Source organism: Salminus brasiliensis, chromosome 6 (assembly GCF_030463535.1).
Source record: "Salminus brasiliensis chromosome 6, fSalBra1.hap2, whole genome shotgun sequence".
Taxonomy (NCBI): domain Eukaryota; kingdom Metazoa; phylum Chordata; class Actinopteri; order Characiformes; family Bryconidae; genus Salminus; species Salminus brasiliensis.
This window is the reverse complement of record NC_132883.1, coordinates 39,190,014-39,217,833: the sequence shown is the minus strand read 5'-3', so window position 1 is coordinate 39,217,833 and position 27,820 is coordinate 39,190,014. Positions and strand designations below refer to the sequence as shown.

Here is a 27,820-nt window from a genome sequence, read left to right as displayed (position 1 = left end):
ATTTGGTGGTATTATTTAATATTCTATGAATTGACTTTTGTATTTGTGCTTATTATATCTGGTTAATGTTGAAGTATGATTTGCTTGTTTACAAATCTAAAAAATGACTAATATATTTCTTGAAATACACAACTGTTTGCTTTTTTAACTATTCCATATTTGGCTTATTTAAAAAGGAAGTCATTTGGGAGGTTTAGTGTGAAATCTCTGTTCTAGAGAGAAAAATGTAATGCCTCTAAAAGCTTCATGATATGAAGTTGTTACAGTAAAGTCTTGCAGTGTGAGGCAATGCTTTACAGTAGTTACAGGGCTTAAATTGATGTGTGTGTATATGTATCTATCTCAATAGCGGAGGGACACATGCAGGTTGCTGGAGGGCAAAGTAGTTCCCCAAGCAACTTCACTTTTTCAGCTTTTCCAAACCACTTTAAATGACTCTGTTTACATTTCAGCAGCTGAAATATGTAGAACTGACGAAGCATCTCTCTCCAAGTGGTCTCGGAGTCTGAGGGTTCATGTCGTTTTCTAGTCTGTGTTTTGGTGCTGTGTGTGTGTGTGTGTGTCCCTTTAAGACATATCACTGCAGCGTCATGCGGCAGTCTGCTCTACGCTTTTCACTGCGTTTATTTATTTAATTGTGTATTTCACCGTGACTATGCTGAAGTACATGTTTCTCAACACAATCCGACTGACTGAATAAAGCTACTGATGGAGGAGGAGGAGGAGGCAAAAATCCTCCATCTCGTCAGCGTCTGTCCGTCTGCACGAAGCCCCTCTGCATCTCCGCCCCCTCCGGTCCACAGGTCCCACCCAGAGACCGAAGCCCAAACTCCGCTGTTGTTCTGCTGGGATGATGGAGAACAGCCCGGGCCTGGAGGACAAGCGGCTGCAAACCCTGAGCTGGTCAGTGATTTTAGTGCAGGTTTCATGTGCAGGGGTTTGGTTTGGACTGGAGCATGGTGGGCTGCTTCTGTATAGGACAGTGGGGAACACGCAGATCTTGGGAGTAACAGTAAGACAAGGATCTGCAGAATGTTATGCAAAGGGCTGTTGTCTGCTGTGTTTTGGATCTTGGGTTCTTGCAGAACAGAAAACACACACTTTGCTGTGTTTTAATGGCTGGGATGAAAGTTGGATGTATGATTGATTAGCCTGTGATGGATTATGATTATGAATCATTAGACAGCGAGTAAACGTGCTCTTCTGTTGCAGCTGGCCTGCTTAGTTGGGTGTAGTGTCTATCTGTGTGTGTTGATTGATTAATGTTCACAGTCTGGGATGCTGGCATTAGATCTACACTACCTGCAGTGCTGGAGCCCGTGACGTCATCACGCTGGCCTACGACTAGGTCAGCGTTTTGCAGCTCCAGTGCACTGATGGCTGCAGTGGGTTATCCCTCCCATATAGACATCTGATAAAAGGCCATGTATGCACATATGTCAGAAATGACTGGGCAAATGCTTTATAAAATATACAGTATGTCCAAATGTTTGTGGACACCCCTTCTCTTTTATTTCAGTTAAGTTAAGCATCCATTGCTGATACGGATGTGCGAATGCGCACACACAGCTGGTCTAGTCCCTGTAGAGAAGCATTGCCAATAGAATAGGACTCTCTGGAGCAGATAAATGTAAGGCTTACTAGCCCCATGCCTAATGCCAAGTGTAGGCTGGAGGGGTATAAAGCCCCACCCCAAGCATTGAGCTGTGGTGCAGTGGAACTGCATCCTCTGGAATGATGGATGGTGCTTCATCCAATACGTTTGGGATGAGTTGGGCAGTTCAGGATGGGTGGGGGTGGGGATCATCCGACATCCTGACCTCACTAATGCTCTTGTTGTTAAATGCAATCACATCCTCACAGCAATGCTTCAGAATCCAGTACAAAGGATTCTTATCTGGACAAAAGCTTAAGTGTAAACCTGTGATTTGGTAAGAAGCAGTGAAGGAGCAGGCGTCCCAATACTTTTGTCCATATAGTGTATATGTAAGTAAATTATATAGGACGCATGCATAGTATGTGGAGTATACACACATTTTTGATTGGTAGGTAATCAGTAACAACCTCTACTCGGCTCTAAAAAAAATATAGACCAGATTTAGAAACATTGCTTTGAGAATTTGATTGCATTAAACCTGCAAGATGAATTCAGCATTAGTGAGGTCAGGTGTTGATGTTGGGTGTTGAGTTCTGGTTTGCCAACATCACTTCCACCCACCGCAGAGACTTTAGATGGAGCTCTAGAGCTTTAGATCCCTCAAGCCAACAGCTGCTGGCCGTGCTAACAGGGGTTAAATTCAGTTATTAAAAGGGGGGTATATAACACACACACACACACACACTGGTAATGCAAATAGGAATTAGGTATCAGGACTTCTTTTCCTTATTTTGGATCAAAGGGATAACTGAGGACGCCGTGGTCCTAGAGATTACAGATGGAAAGTGTTTGAAGTATTAAAAGATTATCGTCAGTCACTTCCCCTTGCTAGGTGTGAGCGGGACTGTCCCTGTTGTATCACTTGCACACGCTGTCTGAGCTTCAGAACTCCAAACACTGTCCTGAAATAAACCCTCAGGTCTCTCTCGTGTAACCATCCCACTGGGGCCCACATGCAGCTCCTATTAAAAGGCAATGTTCTCCTTCGCTGCATCAGTACTGTGAGGATGGCTGGGAAAACATCCGTAGTACTTCTGCCAAGATACGGGTTGCCTTTGTAATGACGTATTGATCAGAATCAGCATACCCTTTACAAATCCCAGTGTAAATAGTCACGCTACAAAGCTGATCGGCTGCACTGGAGGACTTTCTGTTTGTCATTGTTTTCTATATGCCAAATTATTGATTTACAGATGATGACCTTACCCATCCCATTCATTAGTGCTCTCCCCCTATCATATGGAATTTTCCTGACACTGGGAGGGTGAGGACTGACCCGTGCAACCAGCCACTGCCTCAAACTGCCGCCCATGCAACGTCACCAGGCGTCAACCAACGTGCTCTGACCAAAGGGTCGGGTACCCACTTTTGATGCAATGACTAGCAGACGCCCATGTTGGCCAATATCACAGTGAAGTGATGAGGGGAGATAGAGCAAGACATCTACCCACCCGGACAGAGAAAGGCCAATTGTGCTCTCCTGGGCTCCGGTGGATGATGGCAGGAAGCATGACCAAGGAACCAGCAATTCTTGGGTCATAGTGGCAGGGCCTTGGTCCGCTGAGCCACACAATATGAAGCATGTTTGAGAATTGGTAGCAGTTTGTTGGCACAATGTTGGCGCAATTTAACATGAATCTGGCTTACTCATTTTTTGTTGTGTAGAGTAAATCAGGCCTAAAATTGTGATCAGAACCCAAATACAGCCTGAGAACTGCTCAAGTCTGACCTGGTTTTGAGTTCCAACCCAGCCTGAACCCAACAACCTTTCTTTCTAAGTCCAGCCCAACCCAAGCCCCTAAAAATGTCCAAGTTCAATGTAAACACAGCAAAAACAACCCAAACCCAATAGTTTTCATAGTTTTCCCAATAGTCACTCACTTCACCATTATAGAATCCAGAGGAGCAATGATGAAGATGCTGTTCTCCCTATTACTCATCAGTGGAGCAGGTTCAGTCCGCTCCACTACCCAACCATTCCTAAAAAATGCTTCTACCAATAGAGATCTTGATCTTAACAGAAATACACAGCGCCATCTTGTGGATTAAGACAAAAATCTATTTGTCCACAGGTTCCCAACACTGGTCCTGGACATCCTAATGTCCTGTTGATTTTTCTGTTCTCCTGCTCTAACTCACTCAACTCTGATCCAACTCAGTAAGGACCTGTTAATGAGCTAACCTGGGTTTTCCAAAAGCATCTTAGCTCAATGATACCATGGTTAAGACGGTCAAGCGAGCATCACAGTGATGCTCTCTATATATATATAGTGATACTGAAACCATCATTATTGTTTTTTATTCCACCTCTATTTAGCATGTAGATACTTTTAAAAAACTGGGCCCTGGTTAGTTTTAGCAGGTGTACTGGCATGAGGGAAAGCAATAAAATGTGTAGGGCAGAGGGATATTCCAGGACAAGGGTTAGGAAGCAACTTTATTGGCCTATCAGTTGGTTTAATATAATATAAAATAATGCTAATAATTAAATGTTAATATTTGGTAAGAATTGGGTGTTTTTTTTCACCCATATGATAAAATGTTTAGTGCATGTTCACCTGCAAATGTAGGCCATAAGTGGCCTCATAGCAAATACAATTGGTATGACATGCTTGAGACACTCCTGGTCAATCAGTGACAGTTCATGTTGATGTGTCTGAATAGATTTAGATCTGTCTGCTTGTGAGTGTGTGTGTGTGTGTGTGTGTGTGTGTGTGTGAGACACCATCTGTCTGATCTGTCTGTAGTGTTCATCGTGCTGAGGTTTTATTTCTCCTGTGACAGAGAAACTCAGATCAGCTCTGTCATGTGACGTCCGTTCCGAACTGTCCTCTCCCTGAGATATTTCCGTCCCGTTGCTCGACGGTGGGGATGATATTGTTTCTGGCATTATGTCATTTTTAATTTCGCTGTCAGGCCGCTCAGGATGCTGGGTTACTCGGCAACCGTGCATGCTATCACAAGTGGCAGCAATTTCCCAATCTGTGCTGGTCCAGACACGTTTTGTCACAGATTTGGTTTCTTATATAACTTGGAAAGGTTATCTGAGTTTATATGCCAGACTTCCTCTGCCATTTGGACCCTGTTTTACTCGATCTGTCATGTACCATAAAGGAGCAGGAAGGGGATTTGGAGTTAAGGTTAAGGATGGGTTTATTAAAAGGAATAGCTTTGGTGAAAAAAAAAAAAAACAATCATCCAAAGTAGGGCTGGGTGATGTGGTAAAAGTACTATATCACATTTTTCACAATCCACAATATTTATTATGATACATGTAATCATACACTAAACACATCAGCAGCAGCATATTTATATAACTACAAGTCAGATATTTTCCCGTACTGAATACAGTGATTATTATTCAACATCTGCTGCTCTTCATCAAATTACACTTCTGGTAATGAAATGTGCAGTTGATAAGTCATTAGAAAAGCATATTGTGTATCACAATAACAAAATTGATCATGATTCCATAAAACATCATTATATTGTCCAGCTTTACTCCAAAGCATGTTATGCAATGGAGCTATGAGGTTAAATCTAGCATGAATGAATGAAATCTTATACTCAATTGTTACAAACCTCACACAAGCAAACCTCACACACCCAACATAGATTGGAAACATAGATTGGGGTTTAATCCCTAAACATGACTATTTGACAAGCTATTGCTTCATTAAAATGCATGGGTTTATGTCCATCTGTTTCATTACAGCCTCTGCTTTTCTATGCTGTATTCTAGCTGTGCTTTGTCTCTGGGCTCTCCTGCTTCACCACTGTCTTGTTGAGTTTAGTTGAAGGAGGTAGAAGTGTTCTGACACAGTTCTGGGTCTACTTTGAGCTGGGAAAGAGACGATGACTCAACGGTTTGATGTTCTGTCAAAACTGAGTGAGTGTGTGTGTGTGTGTGTGTGTGTGTGTGTGTGTGTGTGTGTGTGTGTGTGTGTGTGTGATTTTGCACCATGAGGCACAACATTCACCAGCCACTTCTACATATCACCTCTCTGCAAGAGACACTGAGCTCTGAGTTGAATGAAAGCTGTCTGTGTTCATGACCACACTGCAGATTATAGTTTAGTAAGGAAGATTATTTTATGAAAATGTGATTAAATTCACCTGAAACTGAGGAATGCTGTACAATGTCACTTTTCTTTTCTGCTCCCAAGATGATCAGGAGGGCAGAACTAAACCGACTGGGCAGCATTTCAGTTCTTTTAATATTTAATATTTTAAATGGCTCTGTTACTGGTTGAATAAGGGTTTTCTCTAGACCACTTTTAAAGGTCCCATAGGACGCTTGTCTACAGTGCAGTATGTGTTTTCTGTTGTGTACATCGTAGGTATTTGACTTTGTTTGGGGCAAAAAAAAGTTTTATCTCTCTCTCGCAGATTAAGCCATTCTCTACTCTAATCATAGTCTAGAAAAATAAGATCTACATTTCATACCAGGTTCCTGCAATGTTTTAATGTGTGTGTTTGTCCTTCTCAGAACGTTCTGTGCTGAGGCCGGTGTGTTGCTGTTGGAGGCTGACGGTGGAAGGCTCTTCGCCCATGTCTCTCCCTGCTAACAGAAGGGACAGGCCCTCTGCTGGACCACGCAGGTACTGTACTTCCTGCTCCTGCTCTGCTTGGATGAGGCTTTTAGGTCCATCAGTTGATTCGACAGCCTCACAAGCTGGTCTAAGATGTTTATGGTGGTGTGGTACTGGTATGGTGCTGGTTAACCAGCATTATCGAGATTAAATCACAGCAAAAGGCTGGTGTGGTGCTAAATTGACCAAAATATCAATGGTCATAATATGTAATATATGCTGGATTTGTGGTGGGGAACAATTATGCTGTCTCATTGCTGTCTTTTGTTTTAGCTGGAATATCTATGTGATCACTGATGTGATTTATGTTATCAATGCATTGTGATACATCATTTGGAAGGTGGCTTGTGGACGGTTGTAATGGATTATAATCAGTAAAAACAGAACTTGAACTTATTTTCCCTATAAAAAATATGAAAACTATTTTTGAAGGTACCCCTGGAGATGCATGCTGATATCAGAATCACGTCAGTATCAGCAGATAATCTGGCCAATATTTAAAACTGATATTTGATGATGTATTTTTAAGCTCGAGAGAAGCTGAATATTCTGGTGATGCTGGGCTACTCTACTAAATATGTATATTTGACCTTTTCCAGGTAATCCAAGGTAATTTAGCCCCAATTTATATTTTTAAAAAGTGTAAAAATGTTTGTCTGTCGGCAACAGCTGATATGCTCACAAAATATCAGCCCACAATTCCCATATCAGTGCATACCTAACGGAGTTCCATCCAAATCTAATCATTATGAAATTAGAGATTTGATGATGGATTGAATCATTTCCTAAAGAACCCTAATCTAATCCCATCCTTGTGAGGACAGAGATTTACCCCCCCTACTCAGTATTGATAATTGCAGATTACTCTGTCATTACATGTATGCATGCGTGTGTGTGTATGTGTGCGTGTGTGTATAGTAGACGGTCTGCTGGGACAGCCAGTGCCCGTAATTCCCGCGGCGACTCCTCCATCAGCAGCAGCTACTCAACATCATGCTGCAAGGCAACAGAAAGTAATACCATACCACGCTCACACCCTGCTACACCCCGGTGAGACACACACACACTCACAGTCACGCACACATTCACGTTGCCTTACGCATGTCTTACACTATAATAATGTCCTCCACTGGGGGCGTGTTCCAGATTCTGTATGGTTTGAACACCAAAAATAGACTTTATGGGAGAGATCTACTTTCACACTCCATCCATGTCTTAATAAGGTCTCATACGGTTTCAGCAGGAGAGGTTTAGAGATCAATACTGCTAGGATTAAATGAAGTGTGGATGTTGTAGTGTCTGCTTGTTGATCATTAGGATTCCTCATGATTTATTGATTATCTGACTGTGCAGTTTTTCTTGCAAATAGATAGTAGACTAATAATCTACCAAAATGAAACATCAGATTTGACCGATATTTTAAACTAATGTATTTATAATGTATTTATTAAACTCCAGAAGAGCAGAATGTTTAGATGACATTTTAACATATGATTATGTATCATAAAAAGCAGATATGCACATAAAAATGTTGAAAATCAGAATCAATTCCCTTATTGTTGCACCCATAAAAAGGCCCCCCAACACTGGACAGCTGACTGGAAAAATGTAGCCTGTTATTTTATATGTTATTTTAAAAGCAAAAGGAGGCCCAGCCATTGTTACTATACTGTTTCTACTAAAGTGCTCGGTAAGTGTAGATGAAAGTTAGTATCAATTAGCATAAAGAAATCAAAATTCTGTCAATAATTTGTGGCGATCAGTGATAAGAATGACAGTCTACCTTTCCTTAAAAACATACACCTTTCTTTATTTTCTCTTGGTCTTGGGCGCAAATTATATCTAACAGCCTGAGGCCCTTGTTATTCGTTACGCTTCGCTCTTTGATCTTCCTCAGACGTCAGGCGAAGTATGCAGCCTGCAGCGAAAACCACGGCATCCGTCCCCCAGCCCCAGAGCAGTACCTCACCCCGCTACAGCAGAAGGAAGTGTGTATTCGTCACCTCCGCGCCCGGCTGAAAGAGAATGTGGAGAGGCTGCAGGACAGGTCAGTAGTAGATGTGTCTCTGCAGGGGGTATTCTGTTCTCAGTATTATTCTCTACTGAATCCTAGTACTACATCAGATGCTTACATTAACATAGAGTGCCAGAACCTACTGTGAGATGATTATTTTGTGTCACTCATATGAATCATATGAGTCCATATAAATTATGAATATCCGTTTTTCATGAAAAAGCTAGGTGCCTTTACACTGTGTGAGCATTTCATGACAAATAAATCTCAGAAAATGTTACAGAATGTTATGAGAGTTACAATATGTAGTGTTACGACAACAATATGTCCAAATGTTTGTGGACTTCCCTTCTAATAAATGCATTCAGCTGCAGTTGCAAACAAAGCTTGTCTAGTCCCTGTAGAGAGATATTTTCAATAGAATAGGACTCTATTCTATTGGCACCCTGCCTATTGCCAGGTGTGGGCTAGAAAGGTATAAAGCCCCCCAGCATTGAGCTGTGGAGCAGTGGATTTGTATTGTCTGGAATGATGGCTGGTGCTCCATTCAATACTTTATAGATGAGTTGAAGATGAGTTGGTGTGGCTATCATCCAACATTCTGACCTCACCAGCTCTCTTGTCGGTGAATGTAATCAAATCCTCACAGCAATGCTCCTCCAAAAGCTTGCAGAAAGCCTTCTTCCCTGCACAGTAGAGACAGTTACACACAAAAAAGCTAAATAAACTGGATAAAACTTTGGATTTCAGAAGAAACAATGAATGCGCAGGTGTCCCAATATTTTTGTCAATTTAGTTCATGTGGTGTTACAAAAATGATGCTATGTCTTACTCCAGTGTTGTTGACAATTTATAGTGGTCTGAATTTTAAAACCTTGGTAACAGTGCAGAGCAGTGGTCATGAATTCTGGTCTTTGCGAGGCTAGTGCGAATGAAAAGTGCGATCACCAAATTGATCTGGACACTGGAGCCCAGAGCCCAGAGTCCATGAAATTAAGATTCAAGTTTGTATCCTTGCAGAGACTCTGAGATAGGGGAGCTGCGAATGCAGCTTACGCGAATGCAGGAGGACTGGGTTGAAGAAGAATGCCATCGCATTGAGGCTCAGCTGGCCCTCAAAGAGGCTAGGAAGGAAATCCGGCAGCTCCAGCATGCTGTGGAAACAGTCCGTACCAACCTGGGGATCCCAAACCCGGGTCAGCAGGACAGCAAGTCAGAGGGCCTGGGGGTCGGCAGGTTAGTAGGGATGAAAAAAAGCATTAATTTCACTGCATTCATTTGAAGGTGGCTATGTTTTGGAATATTACATATTTAAAAATATGGTTTATTTTGAATTTCTGAATCATACCAAGATATTTGGTATGAAACATTGAAACTGAAACATTTGAAATTTGAGATGATGCAGTCATGATGCACTGAATCGTTTCCTGATGAATCTAAGAAATAATCCAGTCGTTGTAAGAACAAAAATGTGCACCACTACAGGTTAGGGTCCCGGTATGGAGCTTCCAGGTCCTGTGGGTGCTCTCCAGCTCACACCATCAGCCGCAGCGCCACCTTCACCAGGCTTAGCAGTGAGACCTCACCTGGCACAGACAGGAATGGAAACGTCACCTTGGAGCGCCACATCCCTGCCAACCGCGGAGCGGCGACTTTGCCCAGAGGGGATGGGCGCACTCATCTCCTTCTGGAGGCAGCCCTTCTGTCTGATCAGGTCCCCCCCTCACCACTTTGCTCGGCCTTGTCGCGCTCCTCCACCTACGAAAGGCTGTGTAGCGGCGAGGCAGTCCTGCCGATAAGTCGCCCCTGCCATGCGGTCAACAACAACTGCAGCTGTGCAGCGCACACCTACCTCCCACACCATCACCTCTTCTTGCACCTCCCACAGGATGATGCCCCGCCTCCTCCTCCGCCTCCTCCCCCTCTTGCACCAACAGCACCCCCTAGTACATCTGAAGCAAGCGACAGGCCAGGGTTCAGATCGCAGGCCTGCAGCCCCACCATCACATGGATTTCTGAAGAAGAAGGAGCTGGGGAAGAGCTAAGCATCATTACCTCCGCAACTTGCGCGCCAGACGTCACTCTAGCCGAGCCGCAGACTTTCACACTGTCTTCAACCGCGATTTCGCCCACCCAGGCGTCGTACCTCACAGAGCCTTTGCCCCCTGAGAACCTTGTCGAGTTAACGTCATCGGCTACATCTACGCCTACAGTGGTGACTATGCCTCAGACCCAGCAGCCTTGTCCTAGGGCATCTCCTCCGCCTCCAGAGCAGCCGCAGCATCCGCACGAGGTGAAGGTCGTGGAGGTCAGTGAGAAAGATGGGGTGAGCAAACCTAGTACAGGGGAGGAGGAAGAGGAGGGGCAAGAAGAAGTTCCTCAAAGGAGCCACTGGAGCCGCTACTTCTTGATCGATCTGCTAGCGGTAGCAGTGCCGGTAGTTCCGACAGTGGCATGGCTTTGTCGTGGGGCGCAGCGTGAGGGAATGCCCATGTACCACATGGGCTCCCTTCTACGTGGGTGCTGTGCCGTGGCACTTCATTCCCTGAGGCGGGTCAGCAGCACCCGCAGGCGAGGCCCAACTGGAACAGGAGGCGCAACAACAATCTGAATACCTGCCCTACAGACTTTGCTGTAGTGTCCTAGTTTTTTCAGTGATGCCCCATATACCTTGGTTGAGAGGTCCACTAATTAATTGAACCGAATCCTAAAAAGCTGTGGCAACAAAAAACCTGGGGCACATGATCTTCAGTGGAACACCACTGACGTAGACTTTTGCTTATTTCCAGACTCTTACTCATTTCCACCAATTGTCTGTCTGTTTCCCTTTTTCCTCTCCATGATTCTCCTCCTATCAACATTTCTTGGCTGCTGTTTTTTGAGCCTATGAGTGGAAAGTACGCCGTGAAAAACAGTAGATCTCAAACACAGAGATTAAACACTATCTTATCTTTGATCCTTAGATAATAGAGCAAGGCTCCCCTGGAGTGGAGTGTGTTGTGGATGACTTGTCTTGATGTCTCGGAGTGTATTTTTTTTGTTGTTGTTGGTTGTTTTTCATCCCACATTGTATCTGGCTTTTGCTCATTCATAATACGTGTCAAAAATGTGGAATCCTATACCAGCTGTTTGATATGAGGAGGGGAGGAGAGAGAGATGGGACTATGAAAGCAAGTGCTTGTTTTATTTGCCTTTGGCTGAAGGAATGTCTTGAGGCTTCCAAGAATGTAGAGTACTGTTTGTTTAGGAATCCCAAATGGTATTCATCTGGCTTCAGATAGGTACGGATTTTACATATTTATATAATAACATGCAAACTCAGGCTGAAATGTAGACATAGGAAGCACACAGAATTCAAGACATACCAATGGCAATATATCTGCTAGCTTTACATTTTACATTTTACATATATGGTCCGGTCCGGTACGTCTCGTCTTTTCCACTGTACATCCGAACCTCAATGTTCAGCTGTACATACAGACTAACAGTAGATATGGATGTAGTACATTTAGGCTTTACCGCCAGCTTCGGCAAACGTAGTGCAATTCGCCACTTTAAACCTCCTTTAAGATTTGTTTCTCCCTCAGTTCAGCACTATGATTCACTTTAAGCGAGGAGCATTACTTGGCGTTCAGGGTTGCGTTGCATGCGTTCAGATTAGCTCAGTGTAATGCTTTTCAATTTATGCATTTTAATCAAATCATAGATTATCAATAACATGATTATGATGATGATGAAGAAGCCATGCTTTAATTTATTTGAGATTGCACACATGAATTCCAGTAATGGATTTAAATCAGGGATGTCAAAAACTGACCCAAGAACTGAACCATATATAGGTTGGTAGGAGTTTCTGGTAGATTAGACAGTGGGCTGATGAACTCTATTGGCTAGAAACAAGAACATTTTCTAAACTAGAAGTTTGTTTTCAGAACACTGATCACAAAACGTTAGAAATGTAGCCAGAAAATACACGCCATAGAAAGGGGTTTTGAAACAGGCCTACATTTCTTTGTAAATAACTGTAGTTTGGAAATAAAAATAAATAAATAAAACCTTCAAACCATTTTTGTCTTTTCCTTGCTTATAAATCAGCAACAGCTGTTGGAATTCATGACATACAGTCCTTGGGAAAAAAACAAAACATAAGAAAAACAGAGCTTATCTGTGTGTCTTACAAAGATCAATATTTAGATAACTGAACCTGGTTGGATAATAATAATTGAATGCAATCAGAGACCAGTTCTGTCTTTTTATAAACAATGTTTATTTTCAAGTAGTTTACTGTTTCATAATTATCCAAATTTCCCCACCAGAGTACAGACTACCAGCTCAGCCAAAGCCCTGTCGCAGTGATCATGTTTACAATGCAGAAATCAAATTAAAAAATAAAAAATAAAAAAAAAAGGCAGAAAGGGAAAAGAGGGGGAGAAGGGTTTCATAGCGAACATCCAGTGGGTGAGAGCATTCCATCGGTCATGTCTAACAGGAAAGGAATGAAAAGGTAACAAAATATACACATGGATTACAGAGCTAAGCTAAGTGGTATAGCTATCAACACTAGCCCCTTTCGAGGACCACGAGCGGGAGGCCATGTTCCCCAAAAAGGTCGACCTGCAAAGAGAAGAGAAAAATGTCACAAAGAACATGACTAAGTGTTTCAGCACACAAATCAATAAGGATTAGACAGTCTAATCTCAGAACCTGTTAAATAAACCGTGCAGGAGGTTAATGCGATTAATCTGGTCGACGAATTAACGTCTGGTTATTAAAGCGAGCTTTGCACCTGGCAAAACTAGGAGCCAAGAGGTGCTTGTTGCACATATATGATCACAAAACCATGCACACATTCCTTCTAAACCAAAAGGCTGGTAGGGTCACATCACAGCTTCCACACTCACCCTGAAAGAACAAATAGGGAAAAACCTGAGTTGGACCGCAGAGCTTTTACTCCAAGCCGAGAAGCTCCACATCAAATATGAGGGTGGCATTGGGAGGGATGATGCCAGGGTGGCCTTTGCTCCCATAAGCAAAGTCCGGAGTGCAGGTCAGCTTTGCACGCTGTCCTACACTCATCTGCAAAACAGAGAAGTGCTGTTTTAGAGAACAGAGAATCTCGGGTCTTGTTTTGTGCTTAGGAAACACACACAGATGGATATCTGAGCAGCAGCAGCAGCAGCAGCAGCACAGCTTTATGGACATTTAATGACCATAATGTGGGATCAGAGAGAGGGAGTTCTTCCCTATTGAATTAGCCCTGCTTTGAGGGCGAGGCTGCCTGCGAGACATGCATTTAGGGCAGAGCGATTCTGAAAGGCTGCAGAAAAAAAAATAGTCATGTTGAATCAATGATCTCTGAAGGGTTTGGTTTTAAAAGCAGCAGGGTAATACCTGGGCCACTCCTTCATCCCAACCACGGATCACTTCCTGCTTGCCAATCTTGAATTTGAAGGGCTTGCCTCGGTCCCGAGAGGAGTCAAACTTGCGTCCGTCCGTCAGCGACCCTGTCAAAGGAGGGTCACCCAAAATAATCCGCATCGCATCTGACTAAGCCGGACAAGATGTACATACACGAACACGACCGTGAGAAAAGGGCTTAAAAAGGCTGTATAGCAGGTTTAGCAAATATCAGCTCAGCGTTACCCCACACACAGAATGACACACTAAGGTAGCCAGGTTTTATCCGAGAATCGTTAAACCTTGACAGCTTTCGTTCACACCCACGACCACCTGCACAGAAATGCAGCGGACGACTCGGGTGGGATCTGTGAAAGCAGCTAGCCAGCCTTCGCTGCTGAGGCGTTTTGCAGCTGATGGTTCCGCCACCTCTCCATTCCCACGACGAGATACGAACAAATTGGTACAGTGTGTATTTTAAGAGCATTCCCAGCTTAATACCCTCTTAAAAATCGCTTCAGCTCATTTCTCTAGGTTGAGAAAATGGCCTATTGTTAACGGAGCATCCCGGCCGGATTAGCCTCGAGGCTAGCCGAGCGTCGGCTAACCAGCTTAGCCGTCCGGACCCATTAACTCCTCCACCTTCAAACGAGATTGACAAAACAAGCCGTTTATCGACTTACCGACATAGTGCACGACGCACGTCTGTCCTTTCTTGGGGAAAGTGCTTCCTAAAAGGGAATAAATGAAATATTAGGAAACACCGTGTCGGTAATTCCCGTGGCTGCTCGCTAGCTAGCGTTTAGCGAGCCTGCTAATGCTAACCCAGCCCGTGTGGAGAAAACTGCAGAGAAACCAAAAAACATGGGTTCAGAAAGACCGAGCGCGGACGGCAGAAAGCACCGACACGGTGCAGAAAACCATTCACGCCCGTGTTGAGTTGTTTTACCGTCTCCAGGAGTTATCGTTTCAACCTCGACTCCCATCCTGACTCGTTGTTCGCGTCTCTTCTCCCGGGTCTCTGCACAAAATGCGCTCTGTACAATCCAGTAATTGTGATTCTAGACATAAAGGTTGAGCTTGTGCCCCAGAATCACCCACTCACACACACACCTGCTCCCCCTAGCGGCGCACTTCCCACCGGCCAGCGTGTAAACATCCTCCCCTCTGCATCTTTCAAAACAGGAGGGAAGGACTTGCTAAAGTCAAACGTGAAACTGCTCAACTTTAGTAAAGGTAAAGGTGCACGTATTTGGAAATGTGTCCTCCGCATTTAACCCATCTGGTAGTGAACACACACTCACTCACTCACACACACACACACACACACACACACACACATGTGTTAGGGGCAGTGAGTACACACACACACACCCAGAGCGGTGGGCAGCCAACTCCAGCGCCCGGGGAGCAGAGAGGGTAAAGGGCCTTGCTCAAGGGCCCAACAGTGGCAGCTTGCCAAGCCCGGGAATCGAACCCACAAGTCCTCCGCATTTAACCCATCTGGTAGTGAACACACACTCACACACACACACGTGTTAGGGGCAGTGAGTACACACACACACACCCAGAGCGGTGGGCAGCCAACTCCAGCGCCCAGGGAGCAGAGAGGGTAAAGGGCCTTGCTCAAGGGCCCAACAGTGGCAGCTTGCCGAGCCCGGGAATCGAACCCACAAGTCCTCTGCATTTAACCCATCTGGTAGTGAACACACACACACACACACACACACACACACACACACGTGTTAGGGGCAGTGAGTACACACACACACACCCAGAGCGGTGGGCAGCCAACTCCAGCACCCGGGGAGCAAAGAGGGTAAGGGGGCTTGCTCAAGGGCCCAACAGTGGCAGCTTGCCGAGCCCAGGAATCGAACCCACAACCCTGTTATCAATATCCCGGTGCTCTAACCGCTGAGCCACCAAGCTCACAGCCCCTCTCCTAAACCTGGCATTTAACAGAGAGGCTGGACCAGGTGCGGTTGCCCTGCTGCGCTCTTCCAGGACTAGGAATCAATGCCCCTAAAGATGACCAGTTACTCCAAATTGTCCAGCAGCTCTCGCACACACATCAGTTTACTTCACAGTAAATGTGAAACTGCTCAGTGTTTATCAAGGTGGTAAAATACCACTCAAATATCTCCTGTCACTGTACTGTTGGAAATTCAAGCAAAAAGGCCAGGGCCTAGTTTCCCCAAAAGCAGCTTAGTGTTAAGGCCGTCTTAGCTGGTAGATGAGAGAGTGTTCAGTGGGATGCTCACTCAACCAGTTAAGGATCATAGAGGTGATGAGATGCTTTGGGGAAACCCTCGGTTTTGTAAGCGAAGCAGTGTGAACACCACAGCAGGTTTGTCCACCTGTCCAGGATACTGTTGGATTGGCTTGCATTTTGGTGGTCCTCTGTCCTGGGGAAAAGAGAATGAGCATTTCTTATGAAGAATGGGTTTAGCAGTTTAAACGAGAGGATCTGAGGATCCGAAGCAGAACTGACATCTGCCGAGGCCTCAAAATGTCTCATGGACAGGGGTTGTGGTGGACAAGGTCCAAAAAGACAAATTACTTTTTAATAGGAAATATTGGGGTAAGTTTAATTGATTGGGGTTAGGGCTCAAAAACCTTACAGGCCAGGGTGATCCTTGGTCTGTATCTACCCATTACCCCCCTACACCCTCAAAGAACTCAAAGAACCGTGAGAACGCTTAAATGAGGCATTAAAAGGGGTTCCACTATGGCAAAGAACCCTTGTCTTGCCATAAGCAGTCAAGACAGTCCATGAGAGCACAATTGGCCTTGCTCTCTCAGAGTTGGATTGATCGCATTTCCTCTTCACATCACTCCTATTGTCACTTCCTCCGAGCACACTGGCTACCCAACAATGCTGCATCAGCAGCAGTTCGAAAAGAGGCAGTGTCAGGCTTTGTGTGTGTCGGATGTCTTTCTAGACCTTCCTAGTGTTGGGGGTATTGCTAGTGATAGGAGGAGTTCATAGGAACAGGGATTGAGTAATTGGCTTTTCAAATTGGGTAAAATTTTTTGGGGAAAAAATATATTAATGAAATAATTAGGCATCAAAATAAGCTCTGTACCCACATTGTGCAGCACCGAGGTGGCAACCTACAGTTCTGAATGAATCTAGGTAATGAATGTGAATCTTGCTCATAAGTTCACACCAAAACAAGCACACAAACATGGGCTGCTGAAGACAAATCAGTTTAATTTACACCCATGTAACCTTTGCCCTCTCAGACAGCATCTCATTGTCCCTCAGTGAAGACTGAGGAGTGCTGGGTTGAGATGCAGGTAAATTGCTCTTTGAGGTGGGTCGCTTCAAGCTGCCACCTGACCTAGTGGAGCTGTGGTTAAGTGGACTTGTGGAAATTGGGCACTGCTCTCGAAGACCAGATGAAGGAGAATGCCTCCACTGGGAATAAGGTTTCTGTACAAGAGTAGATATTGTGTTCGTAGAAGAGTGGAAGAGGCTGGTCTTGGGCCTGTGTTGATGGCTGCTCTGCTGAGACGTGGTGTCCTCTTCTTTACCTTGAACCTTTTCAGCCCTGGATCTGCAGAATTATGGATGAAATAAAGTTTAGGGCAGCACTGACAATTCAGTATCACAGTATTTCCAAATATATCAGATGAAGTTACATTTTTAGATTAAATATGATTAAAGTCTTACAAAGCTGAGATCAGCTGTTTGGATTAGACCTTTTAAAGGGGCCATAGCAAGGAAAACTCAGCAGTTTAAACTAAATTGAGACACATAGTGGATCAACACTGTTAAGGTTTCAAAACCCTCCCCAGATTGTACAGTCCATATATGGAAACAAAGCACAAATTGAAATGACAGTTTCTGTGATATCACAGACACACACACACGTGCCTGTTCACCCTCCAGCAGTTTAGCCCCACCCACTTACTCACACAGAAATTCCAGCCTGCAATACTTTTTTAAATGAAGCACACAAACACTGCAGCCAGAACCAGAACAGGGGTCAATAACATACACTATATGGACAAAAGTATTTGGACACCTGCTTGTTCACTAGTTTTTTGTTGTTTTTTTTTCCCCCCCTGAAATCAAAGCAATTAAAAAACAGGCGTCCAGCTTTTGTTAAAGAAACTGTCTCTACCATTCAGGGAAGGCTTTCTACTAGAATCTGGATCATTGCTGACATTCCTGGAAATACTGGGTTGCATTCGGGGACAAGAGCGTTGGTGTGGTCAGAACTCCCTAAAATGAGATGACCCAAAAGGGAACCTAGCATAGACAAAATCCATTAGGTAAGAGGGTGAACCTGCCTGCAGGTCAAATCAAGTGTTCATATAGGTCACCTTTGGATAGCCCTGGTATACATGATATATTGACTAGTGAACAGACTTGGTTGTGGCATATTTGGGAATCAAAAATCATAGAAGACTGTCCCATCTCCCTCCTGCCCTTATTCATTATAATCAATATAAAAGCATTAACACTGATGTGATCTACCTTATGTCCTTCAGGTCTTGTTGGATCTGCTGGTGGGGTGTTTCATCAATGGGGTACAGGTAGAAGAAGACCAGGCCCAGCAGCAGCAGCACAATTGGTATCGGGGCCAAAAGCAAGCGCAGTGCCGTGACAACTCCTTCACTGGGAGAACACGCTCCTGTTTTATACCCAGTCAGGCTTGGAGGATCAAAACACATGACATTCAGTGTTGCCATACTGACACAGGCATGTTCAAGCAGACGCAGTACCCCTTAAAAACCAGGACTCGAACGCTATTACAATTAGAAGAAAGCCTTGGTGTTCTTAATTCATCTTTTAATGAACAAGAGCTTCTTCCAGGTACTCTGGGATCATTTCTGTTGTTCCTGTTCTTATGTAACACTCCCACTATGTAAAAGGCTGCTGGTAGTGACAAGGCTGTCTTGTGACACTGACAATAATGCACACTTGTCTCAATTCCTCAGCAGGTGGGTGAGAGCTGGCATTTGGAGAAACTGTGTACTGTCCCTTTAAGACAGGGTACAGTGCCGTAGAGCGTGGGAGATTGAGAGCGAGAGCGAGAGCGAGAGAGAGAGAGAGAGAGAGAGAGAGAGAGATATGACTCACTGTAGCGTCATGGTGGAGATGGCAGCAGATAGACCACCTCCGAGCTTGTTGCAGAAGCAAGAGCAGGAGAAAAACAGGGGCTCCAGGTCCACACAGCAGGGGTTCTGAGCTGTAAACTCATCCACAACGTCCGGCAGCATGGACCTGTCAAACATATGCAGGAATTAATGCACATTATTTAGTATTGGTATTTATAAAACTAATTTCACTGAATTTCCTCCATTCACTGGTTGAATGTGTATAAAAACAGGGGTCAGACCTCACTGAGATTAGATTTGATTGTGATTATTTTCCCATAAACAATCTCATCTATATGGAAAAACATATTTAACATTGAATTGAGGCAATAAATTCTACAAATAGTAATTCAAGTTTTTTTTTTAATTAATTTCTTAAAATCATAGGAATTAATTATTTAACATTACTATTACCACAGCAATACAACTGCTAATTTCAGCTACAGGAGCTCAAGGAGGACAAAATATGAAAAAACAAAAAACAAAATAATGTCGGTGTTAAAATTGGAAGCAACATAAAAGCATGAAAAAACCACCAAATAAATATGGGATATGAGAACAAACAATGAAAATTGTGAATTATTTATTTATTTGTTCATCCACATATCCACTTCTTTCTGGTCAGGGAAGAAAAAAAATACCTGGAATCACTGGCTGCAAGGCAGGAGTACATCCTAAACAGGGCACCAGTCTACTACAAACACCCATTCACTCAATCCTGGGGCAACTGACCATAGCCAGTCCAAATGTTTTTAAAGGGTTGGAGGAAATCTGAGCACCCAGAATGCCATTTGGCTGCAGGTAGACTTATGCATTTCAATTTTTGTGTGTTTCTGTATTTCATCCTCAAGTATGCTAAATAGGTAGTATAAATGGCCACACTATTGGTTAACCACAGTGAAGAAGTGGATTCCATCACTCCTGCTCCTTGCTTTGATTACTGTAGCACATATATGCAATGTAAATTTATGTAAATGTAAATAGCTCACTGGTGTTAGGCAACTGACTGTATTTTCCACATTAAAAAGACCCAGCAGGTACTGTCTGTCACCTGCTCTGCATTTATGTAACTGGCAACAACACCAGATTTGAAAGTCATCCAGCATGGCCCCTGAAAGATTACAGAAGTTGTAAATTATAGACATAGCAGGGCCACTACAGCAGTGCTTGCTGCCCTGCTTACAAGAGATGAATAGGACTAAAGCAGACAGATCTAGGTCTTGGCTTTACTCACCATGGTAACAAGAACAGTGTTGCTACACTGGCCCCGGCCAGAATACACATGATCACGTAGACTGGAAGGTTCTCAGTCACAGATGCGAAGACTATCAGTGCAGGGATGAGGAGCTGAAGCAAGACAGGAAAAAATAAAAATGAACAGCCCAGAATTATCAGTCTTATTATCTGTAGAACAAGGCCTAAACAATCAAACAGGCTGTTCCTTCAACTCATCTCCATCAAAACCACTAAGGTGAAGTGAACACCACTGATTATCTGGTTCCAGTGGCCCCAGTCAAGGGATGTACTTTAAGAGCTGACTGTTCTCTTACTGCCTAGTAAAGTTCTTGAAATGAGTAAGCACAAGAATCCAAATCACTTTGACATGGGCCAAATTGAGATTGTGGACAACTGGATAAGAGCTTATGAGATACAGTAGACAGGTCTTGTCTCGTCAAGGCTCACTGGCTAGCACCCTGGTGCCAGAAATCACAGGATACCTTTAGAGGTCTTGTGAAGACCAAGACTAGGTGGTCAGAGCTGTTCCGGAGGCATGAGGGGGACATACACAACTTCGGTTTTAATGTTATAGCTGATCAGAGTTAGTTTATTTTGAGTCAGAAGCATTAAATGTAATGTATGCTCTATGGCAGTTTACTGTACATAGCAGATGATGCTGCAAAATGCTGAAGTTTTTTTTTTTTTTTACTTCTCTTTAGTCTTTTTATCAGCATGTCATCATACTACCACCACCCAGTTTACAGATTTTATCTGGCTCACCATAATCATTATTCATCATTACCACAGGAAGCAAGTGTGTGAGCTTACAGGCAGCCCGATAAACAGGGTCTTCTTCTTCCCCATCCTCACCAGAGTCATTTGCCACACAGGTACAGATACAGCAGCTGCAAGCTGTATGTATAAATAAATAAATAAATAAATAAATAAATAAATAAATAAATGAGAATGTACTTTTCCATGCCTAAAATTTATTTCTGTGTAAGCTTCAGTTCAGTTGGAGCAAAATGTAACTTTAGTTCATTAATACAGCCTATTTATCTGTAGCTACATTCAATTGCATGGCCATCTAATGAAATATAACCTGCCAGTCTACACATTTTATTCCAGTATCAACTTATTATATGTGTAAAATGTACTTGCTAGAAATGTTTAAGTTCTCAAAACATCTTATTTCATTGTAGCACCACTTCATCCATTTCCACCACACCAGGACTCGAGTAGGAGTTTAAGCATTAAAAGGATAGGTGGCACTCACCAATATAGTCAGCATGAGATACTGGAATTGAGCCCCCAATCCTGCCACATAGATGCAGAACAGAGCAAAGTTTCCTAAAGACATCTGAGAGAGAGAGAGAGAACCAGAACAAGTCAGGGTTCACTCATTACAGTGGATATTCAAAAGCCTACTCTCCAGAAAATCTGATTGCTTGGGTATTTGCAGAGACAGTGGTTTTATTGAACTAATTTAGTGTGATGACACAACATGATATGGTTCATGAACATTGACTGAGGTAAATAAAAAGACCTGACTTTTCCGACCTCCAACTACCTTATATATACCTCTGATAAGCTATATATAAAATTGGCTAGAGGTTCGACTAGCAAGAAGAGGTCCCTTACTGCAGATTTGTTCTTTTTCAGTGTTCAATGGCAAACATCTCAGTCATGGTTCAACTAGATCATCTATTTCCACAAGAGTGAACTTCAAATTCAAAAAAATATTTTTAATTAAATTGTATACATTTATATTTTTATAAATCTATTTTATAAAGTTTATACAAGTAACCTTAATGTTTCTACAGTACATCCTGGCATAGGCTATTCTGGGGAAAAAGTAAAAAAAAAACTAGCTATTTTTGGCAAGTGACAGTTTGGAGCAGTTAGGTGTAGGTGTCCCAACCTGGAAGGCGAGTGAGGAGAAGAGGAAGCCCATGACCAGGCGCTGATAGGAGACATGGCCAAACAGCAGCTTTAGATCCTTCAGGTATGACCTTTGATGGCCTTTCTGCCTCTGCGGACACCCTGGAAAAAATGCACGGTTTAAATGCATGGTAAAATGCATAGCCATGGTAAATGCATGGTAAAATGAAAAGTTTTCCAGCTTGGTTTGCATATATGGGCTATATGGAATGGGCAGTGAACCAGTGGCATTACACATACAGGAAAACGGTCAATTTACAGCCGTAAAGGCCAGTGCAACTCACAACTTTGCTCTTTCACTCCTAGAAAGAGCACCATGCAGCTGCAGAAGAAGAGAGCCCCCAGCACCAGAGCGGAGGTCATGAAGGCTCCTCTCTAATGAACAAGAGCACACATACAAACTCAACTTATTTATGTTGCATATATATGAATATATAAATATACACATGTCTGACTTTAGCTGCATTTAAGATCGCTCCTTATTATTAGAGAAATACTGCACTATATAGCGCGTCGGCCATGTTGTAGTGTACGAGTTAGTGCTGGACATTCTTCAGTCAGTTCACTATACATTAAATGCTATGTTGTGAAAGGTGCTGAGCAGCTAACACAGGTAGTGACTGATAAGCTCATGAGACATCATAGAGAGAACTATCAGACAGTGAATACACTGGACTCTTCTCACAACAGCTAATCTTTACAAGATGAATTTTAGGTCTTCATAGGTTTATAACTTGATGACCAAGAAGCTACATGGAAAAATCCATTCCAATATTGTTCTGTTCACCTACCTAACTGCAAGAGGTCGTTGTTTCTTAAATGTTAACTAATGCCCCTTTAAATGCAAGGATAACACTTTACTGAAGGGCAGCATTTTAAAGACAATCCATAATCTCTTCATTACAACTGACATAAACCTACATACACCCATATAAACACTTAATCCAGTAAAACTCTACTGTCATAAAAGCTGATTTTGTTTATTTTGTTGTCCGGTAAGGTCAAATGACCACAGATGCTCGTGTCAGATGTCATAAGATGCTGTTGTGGGAGTTGCGTAGATTTATAGACACCTTTTACCTTAAGAAATAATAATAATAAAGCATAATACATGCTGTTTTATCCAATCTGTTTTGAGAAAGTACTAGCCGTCGCCCAGTGACCTACACCTGTCCATGGAATGCTGCTGTATTCTATGTGCTTATATAGTAAAGTAGCTTATCAACAGCCAACTTTGACTGAGTTTTTGTTGTGCAGTTTTATTGTATGCTGTGTTTTTTTTAATGTGTGTGGGCTGTAGTTATACCGTGTGATGCAGAGGTGCAATGGGGGGAGATGGGGTGGTGTGTGGGAGCCCATGGTTTTTATCCAGATCTAGACAGGAGTCCTGCCTCTCTGCGTTATACATACTCAACACCTGGCCCTGAATCACAGCAGCCAGCAGCATCGCCAGCACCTCCGCACTCATCCCTGACAGACAGACAGAGAGAGAGCGAGAGAGAGAGAAATGGAAACAGTAAGCCAGTTTATATACGGTCAGTTTTGCAGCATTTGACAGCAGTTGGCTGAGTCTGAGCAGAAAGTAGAGCTCTATACATCTCAGAATTCATCCTGCGCCTTCTATCAGCAGACGCATCATCAATAAACATCACCAGTGCCCCAGTTCCATTCACAGCCCTACAGTGCCTCCACCATGTTTAACAGATAATGTGAAATCCTTCAGATCATGAGCCCTTCTTGAGGGTTACCAGTTGCTTACACTTTAAGGTAAGCCCTTTCTCTGTATTTACATATTCTCTCTCACTCTCTCTCGCTTTACAAGTCTTTGGACTGCTTATTACAAGTTCCATTAACAGCTTGCAAATGCAATTTCAACTCTGGCAAACAACACCTGAACCTTTATGTCATTATTATTAGGCTCAGCAGGGGCGCTGCCAAAAATTGTGGGCCATATTTAAAGAAATTACACTACAAGTCAAGAAATGAGGTCAAGAAATAACAAGGGAAGTACACACAATCGACCATGAAACCAAGACAATACACTCAGCATATTTCAGTTATTAGATAAAGAAAATTGTGGGTTTTTATTAAATTATGACTTATTATTATGTCTTTTATAATTGATTGGAGTATTGACAGTATTGAAGTTGAAGTTGCGTATAAAACTAATCAATTATAGAGGATAGGTAGCCAGCACTTCTGTTTGGAGTCCATTAGCTGTAGTCATTAACAAATTCACAGACCTCCAGTGCTTTTTGTTTGTTTATGAAGCCTCTCGAGCCAGCTTTTCAGCTGCTGCTGTTCTCCTCTTACTGCTCCCCCAAAGCCAGAACAGCAGTGCAGTGTAGGAAGTGCTCTTACTGTAGGCTGTGGCTGAATCTCGGTCTCTCTCGCTTCCTCCCAGGAACATATTAAGGGAAGTATATGGGACATGATAGCACTGTGGAGACAATGAGATTGTTTGAGAGAATAAGCAGTGATAAAAAAGACTAGCAGTAGATCATACAGACATCACACAGAGTTAAAGGGTCCATAATCATAGAAAAAAATGTTAAATACACACACACACACACACACATTATATATATATATATATATATATATATATATGGAGCATTCTAGCTCCAAGTGTTTCAGCCTGAATTGCTTTCTTAAAATTGCACAGAGCAGCCAATCAGAACACAGTCAGAACCCTGGTTCATGCTTTGTGAATTCTCACTCATTCACTGGGTTCTACCCCTATTATACAATGATACCAGGGTCAAACGCCACAGCAACTTGAAACGGCTGCTGATGTGACACCACGAGACAGCTGAACACACTTGGAGGTGAACGCTAACTGACGATTCTTTTATATCTGCTAACAGATGTCAGCATTGGCTAGCATCAAGGGCTACACTTAGACAGCTGTGCCACACTGTAGCCCTACATATATCCTTACAGGCACAGCAACAAAGAACCGGTTTAATTCTAAAGGTTAAAAATGTTGGGAATGGTCATGTCTTAAAGGCACATTAACTGTAATTTTTATGCTGTTATTTTAATGCTATATATTTGATTTAAATTGAAAATAGAAATAATTAAAATGAAAATACCAAATGTTCTATTACTACTAAACATCTTTTGAAGTCAAGGTTTAGGCTTAATCTGGGTCTGGAACAGTGTCCCATGATGATAAAATTGTCCCTGATAATAAAAGCTGAAAGGTCATACACTCATGAAGGTCTCAAACAGACAGCTGGCAGTCAGGTACCAGGCCACACTGGCTGTAGAGCTGGCTGCAGTGTGAGGGATGAACCATAGGAGGGCATAAGTTAGGATGGCTAATGGCATGGACAGAATTGACCTGAGAAACACAAGGAGATCATTACAAAGACATAAGCAGAAAAAATGCAAAAGCAAATAACTACACTATGGATACTTTTATAGTAAAGTATTGATACTTCTGACCCTGCTGTTCGCGCTACCCTTATGATAAAATCAATATAAATGGTCAATATATTTGTTTACATGAAATTGAGTCTATATTTGATGTTGAGGAACATAACCAATGAATATCCTTACATACCTGGGCTGTGTGTATATGCAGAGCTCCTTTGTTTAATATATAAAGCCAAAAAATCTAATTCACCCCATCCCTTCCTTACACATCCCTTCTTTACAATGCTCACCAAAACCAGTTTAACCATGCCTCAGAACACACCCACCAGTGAAGAAGTTTGCCCATTGGGCTCCGCCTACTCCTGCTCACCAGATACCCCACCAGAGGGTCGGTGAGAGCGTCCCACGCCCGATTTACAAACAAGATCAGAGAGACGAAGAACGCCTCCATCTAAACAGGAAACAGAATGAGAATGAATCCCAAACCCAGAGCAGCAGAAGTCTCATCCATTATGTGTTCCAGTAAAGGAAGTCAATAAAGACCAGGACTGCTCCCAGCAGCTTTTCATAAATAATAAACACTCACAGCTCAGCGGGAGATCCGCAGACCACTACCATTCTCTAGAACCAAGATTTCAGCTAAACAGGCTCTTATTAAAGCTGAGGTTCGAGGCTTTGTGGTGTTTTTATAGACAAATCTGCCTAAAACGTAAAATGGACTGATCTTGTTGCCAACATTGCTGAAACGCATGGGAGTTTTCCCACTTGTAGTGATGGACAATGCAGTGGACAATAGCAGACTACTATTACTAACAGACTGAGTCAGGAACTCCTCTCACCTGCACCACGTCCAGCAGAAAGATCTGGAAGGAGAAAGCCATGGCAATGTTGGTGGCCTGATATGGAATACCCCCAACTGCATAACACAGCTTCATACAGAGAGGAATTCCTCCATCATCACTCTAACAGACAGAGAGAGCGAGAATGTGGGTAGATGGAGAGAAAAGGGGGAGTGAGGAGGTAGCATAGAGAGAAGAAAAAGCAATAAAGAAAGGGTTAGAAAGCAATTAGTTAGAAAGGAGAGAGAGAGAGAGAGAGAGAGAGAAGTGGAGAGAGAGAGAGAGAGAGAGAGAGAAGTGGAGAGAGAGAGAGAGAGAGAGAGAGAGTGCAAGAGTGAGAGAGAAAAAAAGTGGGTAGAAAGAGAAATAGAGAGGAAAATGTGGGTAGAGAGAGGGCACCATAGAGAAAGTAGAGAGAGCAACAGAAAAAGTGAGTAGCATGAGGGAGAGAGACAGCAATAGAAAAAGTGAGCAGGTAGGGTATAATAGAAAACATTTAAAAAATGGAAAGATTTTTCATACACAGAAAAACTGCAGTATTTAATTCAATATTCTTTTATATGTAACGACCACAGCCTGTCTGTGCTCAGTAACAGCAGCACCTTCCCAGGACCTAAACTAGAGACGCAATTCTGATTCTAATCATTTCCAAAAACCATCAAGCACTTACCCTAAACTTGTCGTTTCTATCTCCTTCGTCCTGTTCAGCAGCTGGACAGCGTGAAAACAGCTCTTTCCAGCACTGTAATCTGTCCTGCAGAGCTTTAACTGGAGTCATGCTGGTGCTTCTCTCCTGGTGTGAAGATCTACCCCACCTGTTAGGACCTTCTTTTAACCAGGTTCAGGATTTATTTGCTATTTTCTACCACATCCACAGTCGTAGACCTGTTCTCCTGCAGCCCTAATGCCTGGGAAGCGTGAAACTTAAGAAGCTCACCTGTGTGTACCTGATAATCTGCACACTGAAACCCCACCTACCAACCACAGCTCCCGTCAATCACACGATTAGGTTTCACAAAACACAAACCAAGGAAAAAAATGGACTAATCTCATTATCATGGCTGCTAGAACATTATGCAGGCAATTCTCCTAAAGCCTACTCCTGGTTCCCTGAAAAACCTGAGGAGTCTTGATATCCATTCTTTGCAAATGAGACGTGCGAGGAAACTTAAAGTTGATGGGTTGGGGGCAGAAACATTGCTGTCATAAGAATCTGAGCCACTTTGACAAGGGTCAGATTGTGATGGCTAGACAATTTTATCTGCTATGCACTTGTCAGTATATACCAAAAGGGCTTCAAGAACAACACAATGTCAACAGGGTCATGGGAGCCCAAGGGTCTCTTAGGAGTATGGGGATCAAAGGTTAGCCCATCTGATCTGATCTGATCCGATCCGATTCCACGGAAGACTACTGGGCTACTGCAGTCCAGATTTCTGTAGCAGTTAATGCTGGCTTTGTCTTGTGGAGCCCTGTTTAGGGACCTAAACAATATTAGGCAGGTGGTTTTAATGTTATGGCTGGTGTGGAGGGCTTTCTGGATTCCTTTGAAAAGGATACAACATCAGAAGGTAATTTTCCTTGTTTTCCTAAACATTACTGTGCACATGTGTACCATAAAAATGGTAAAAGGTAAAAAACTAGATGTGACCAGAACAGCGTTGGTATAATA

At 43.0% G+C, this 27,820-nt stretch overlaps 3 protein-coding genes across 5 annotated transcripts; 1 reads left to right on the top strand and 2 right to left on the bottom strand.

The window, feature by feature from the left end:
- The first annotated feature begins 597 nt into the window (after positions 1 to 597).
- Positions 598 to 12,326, top strand: snpha (syntaphilin a). 2 transcript variants are annotated; one of them, XM_072682352.1, is made up of 6 exons: positions 598 to 903; positions 6,147 to 6,258; positions 7,171 to 7,299; positions 8,147 to 8,296; positions 9,284 to 9,499; positions 9,749 to 12,326. In XM_072682352.1, the coding sequence occupies exons 2-6, from the start codon at positions 6,209 to 6,211 to the stop codon at positions 10,872 to 10,874; spliced, it is 1,671 nt and encodes a 556-aa protein (XP_072538453.1). In that variant the 5' UTR covers positions 598 to 903; positions 6,147 to 6,208; the 3' UTR covers positions 10,875 to 12,326. The 2 variants fall into 2 exon arrangements, with proteins under 2 accessions (XP_072538453.1, XP_072538452.1); XM_072682351.1 differs by having other exon boundaries at positions 7,168 to 7,299.
- A 180-nt stretch (positions 12,327 to 12,506) lies between these two features.
- On the bottom strand, positions 12,507 to 14,776 carry fkbp1aa (FKBP prolyl isomerase 1Aa). Of its 2 annotated transcripts, none has more exons than XM_072682354.1 (5): positions 14,610 to 14,776; positions 14,344 to 14,391; positions 13,655 to 13,767; positions 13,190 to 13,339; positions 12,507 to 12,877 (listed from the first exon to the last, which is right to left on the bottom strand). In XM_072682354.1, exons 1-4 carry the CDS (start codon positions 14,644 to 14,646, stop codon positions 13,211 to 13,213), a joined length of 327 nt encoding a protein of 108 aa, XP_072538455.1. In that variant the 5' UTR covers positions 14,647 to 14,776; the 3' UTR covers positions 12,507 to 12,877; positions 13,190 to 13,210. The 2 variants fall into 2 exon arrangements, with proteins under 2 accessions (XP_072538455.1, XP_072538454.1); XM_072682353.1 differs by having other exon boundaries at positions 13,165 to 13,339; positions 14,610 to 14,775.
- Positions 14,777 to 16,877: 2,101 nt separating this feature from the next.
- On the bottom strand, positions 16,878 to 26,926 carry mfsd2al2 (major facilitator superfamily domain containing 2a-like 2). The gene is made up of 14 exons (XM_072681070.1): positions 26,819 to 26,926; positions 26,149 to 26,271; positions 25,636 to 25,760; positions 25,142 to 25,274; positions 24,290 to 24,368; positions 23,235 to 23,398; positions 22,213 to 22,303; positions 21,909 to 22,030; positions 21,264 to 21,347; positions 20,816 to 20,899; positions 20,004 to 20,116; positions 18,753 to 18,896; positions 18,147 to 18,323; positions 16,878 to 17,220 (listed from the first exon to the last, which is right to left on the bottom strand). The coding sequence occupies exons 1-14, from the start codon at positions 26,924 to 26,926 to the stop codon at positions 16,878 to 16,880; spliced, it is 1,890 nt and encodes a 629-aa protein (XP_072537171.1).
- Between the last annotated feature and the right edge of the window lie 894 nt (positions 26,927 to 27,820).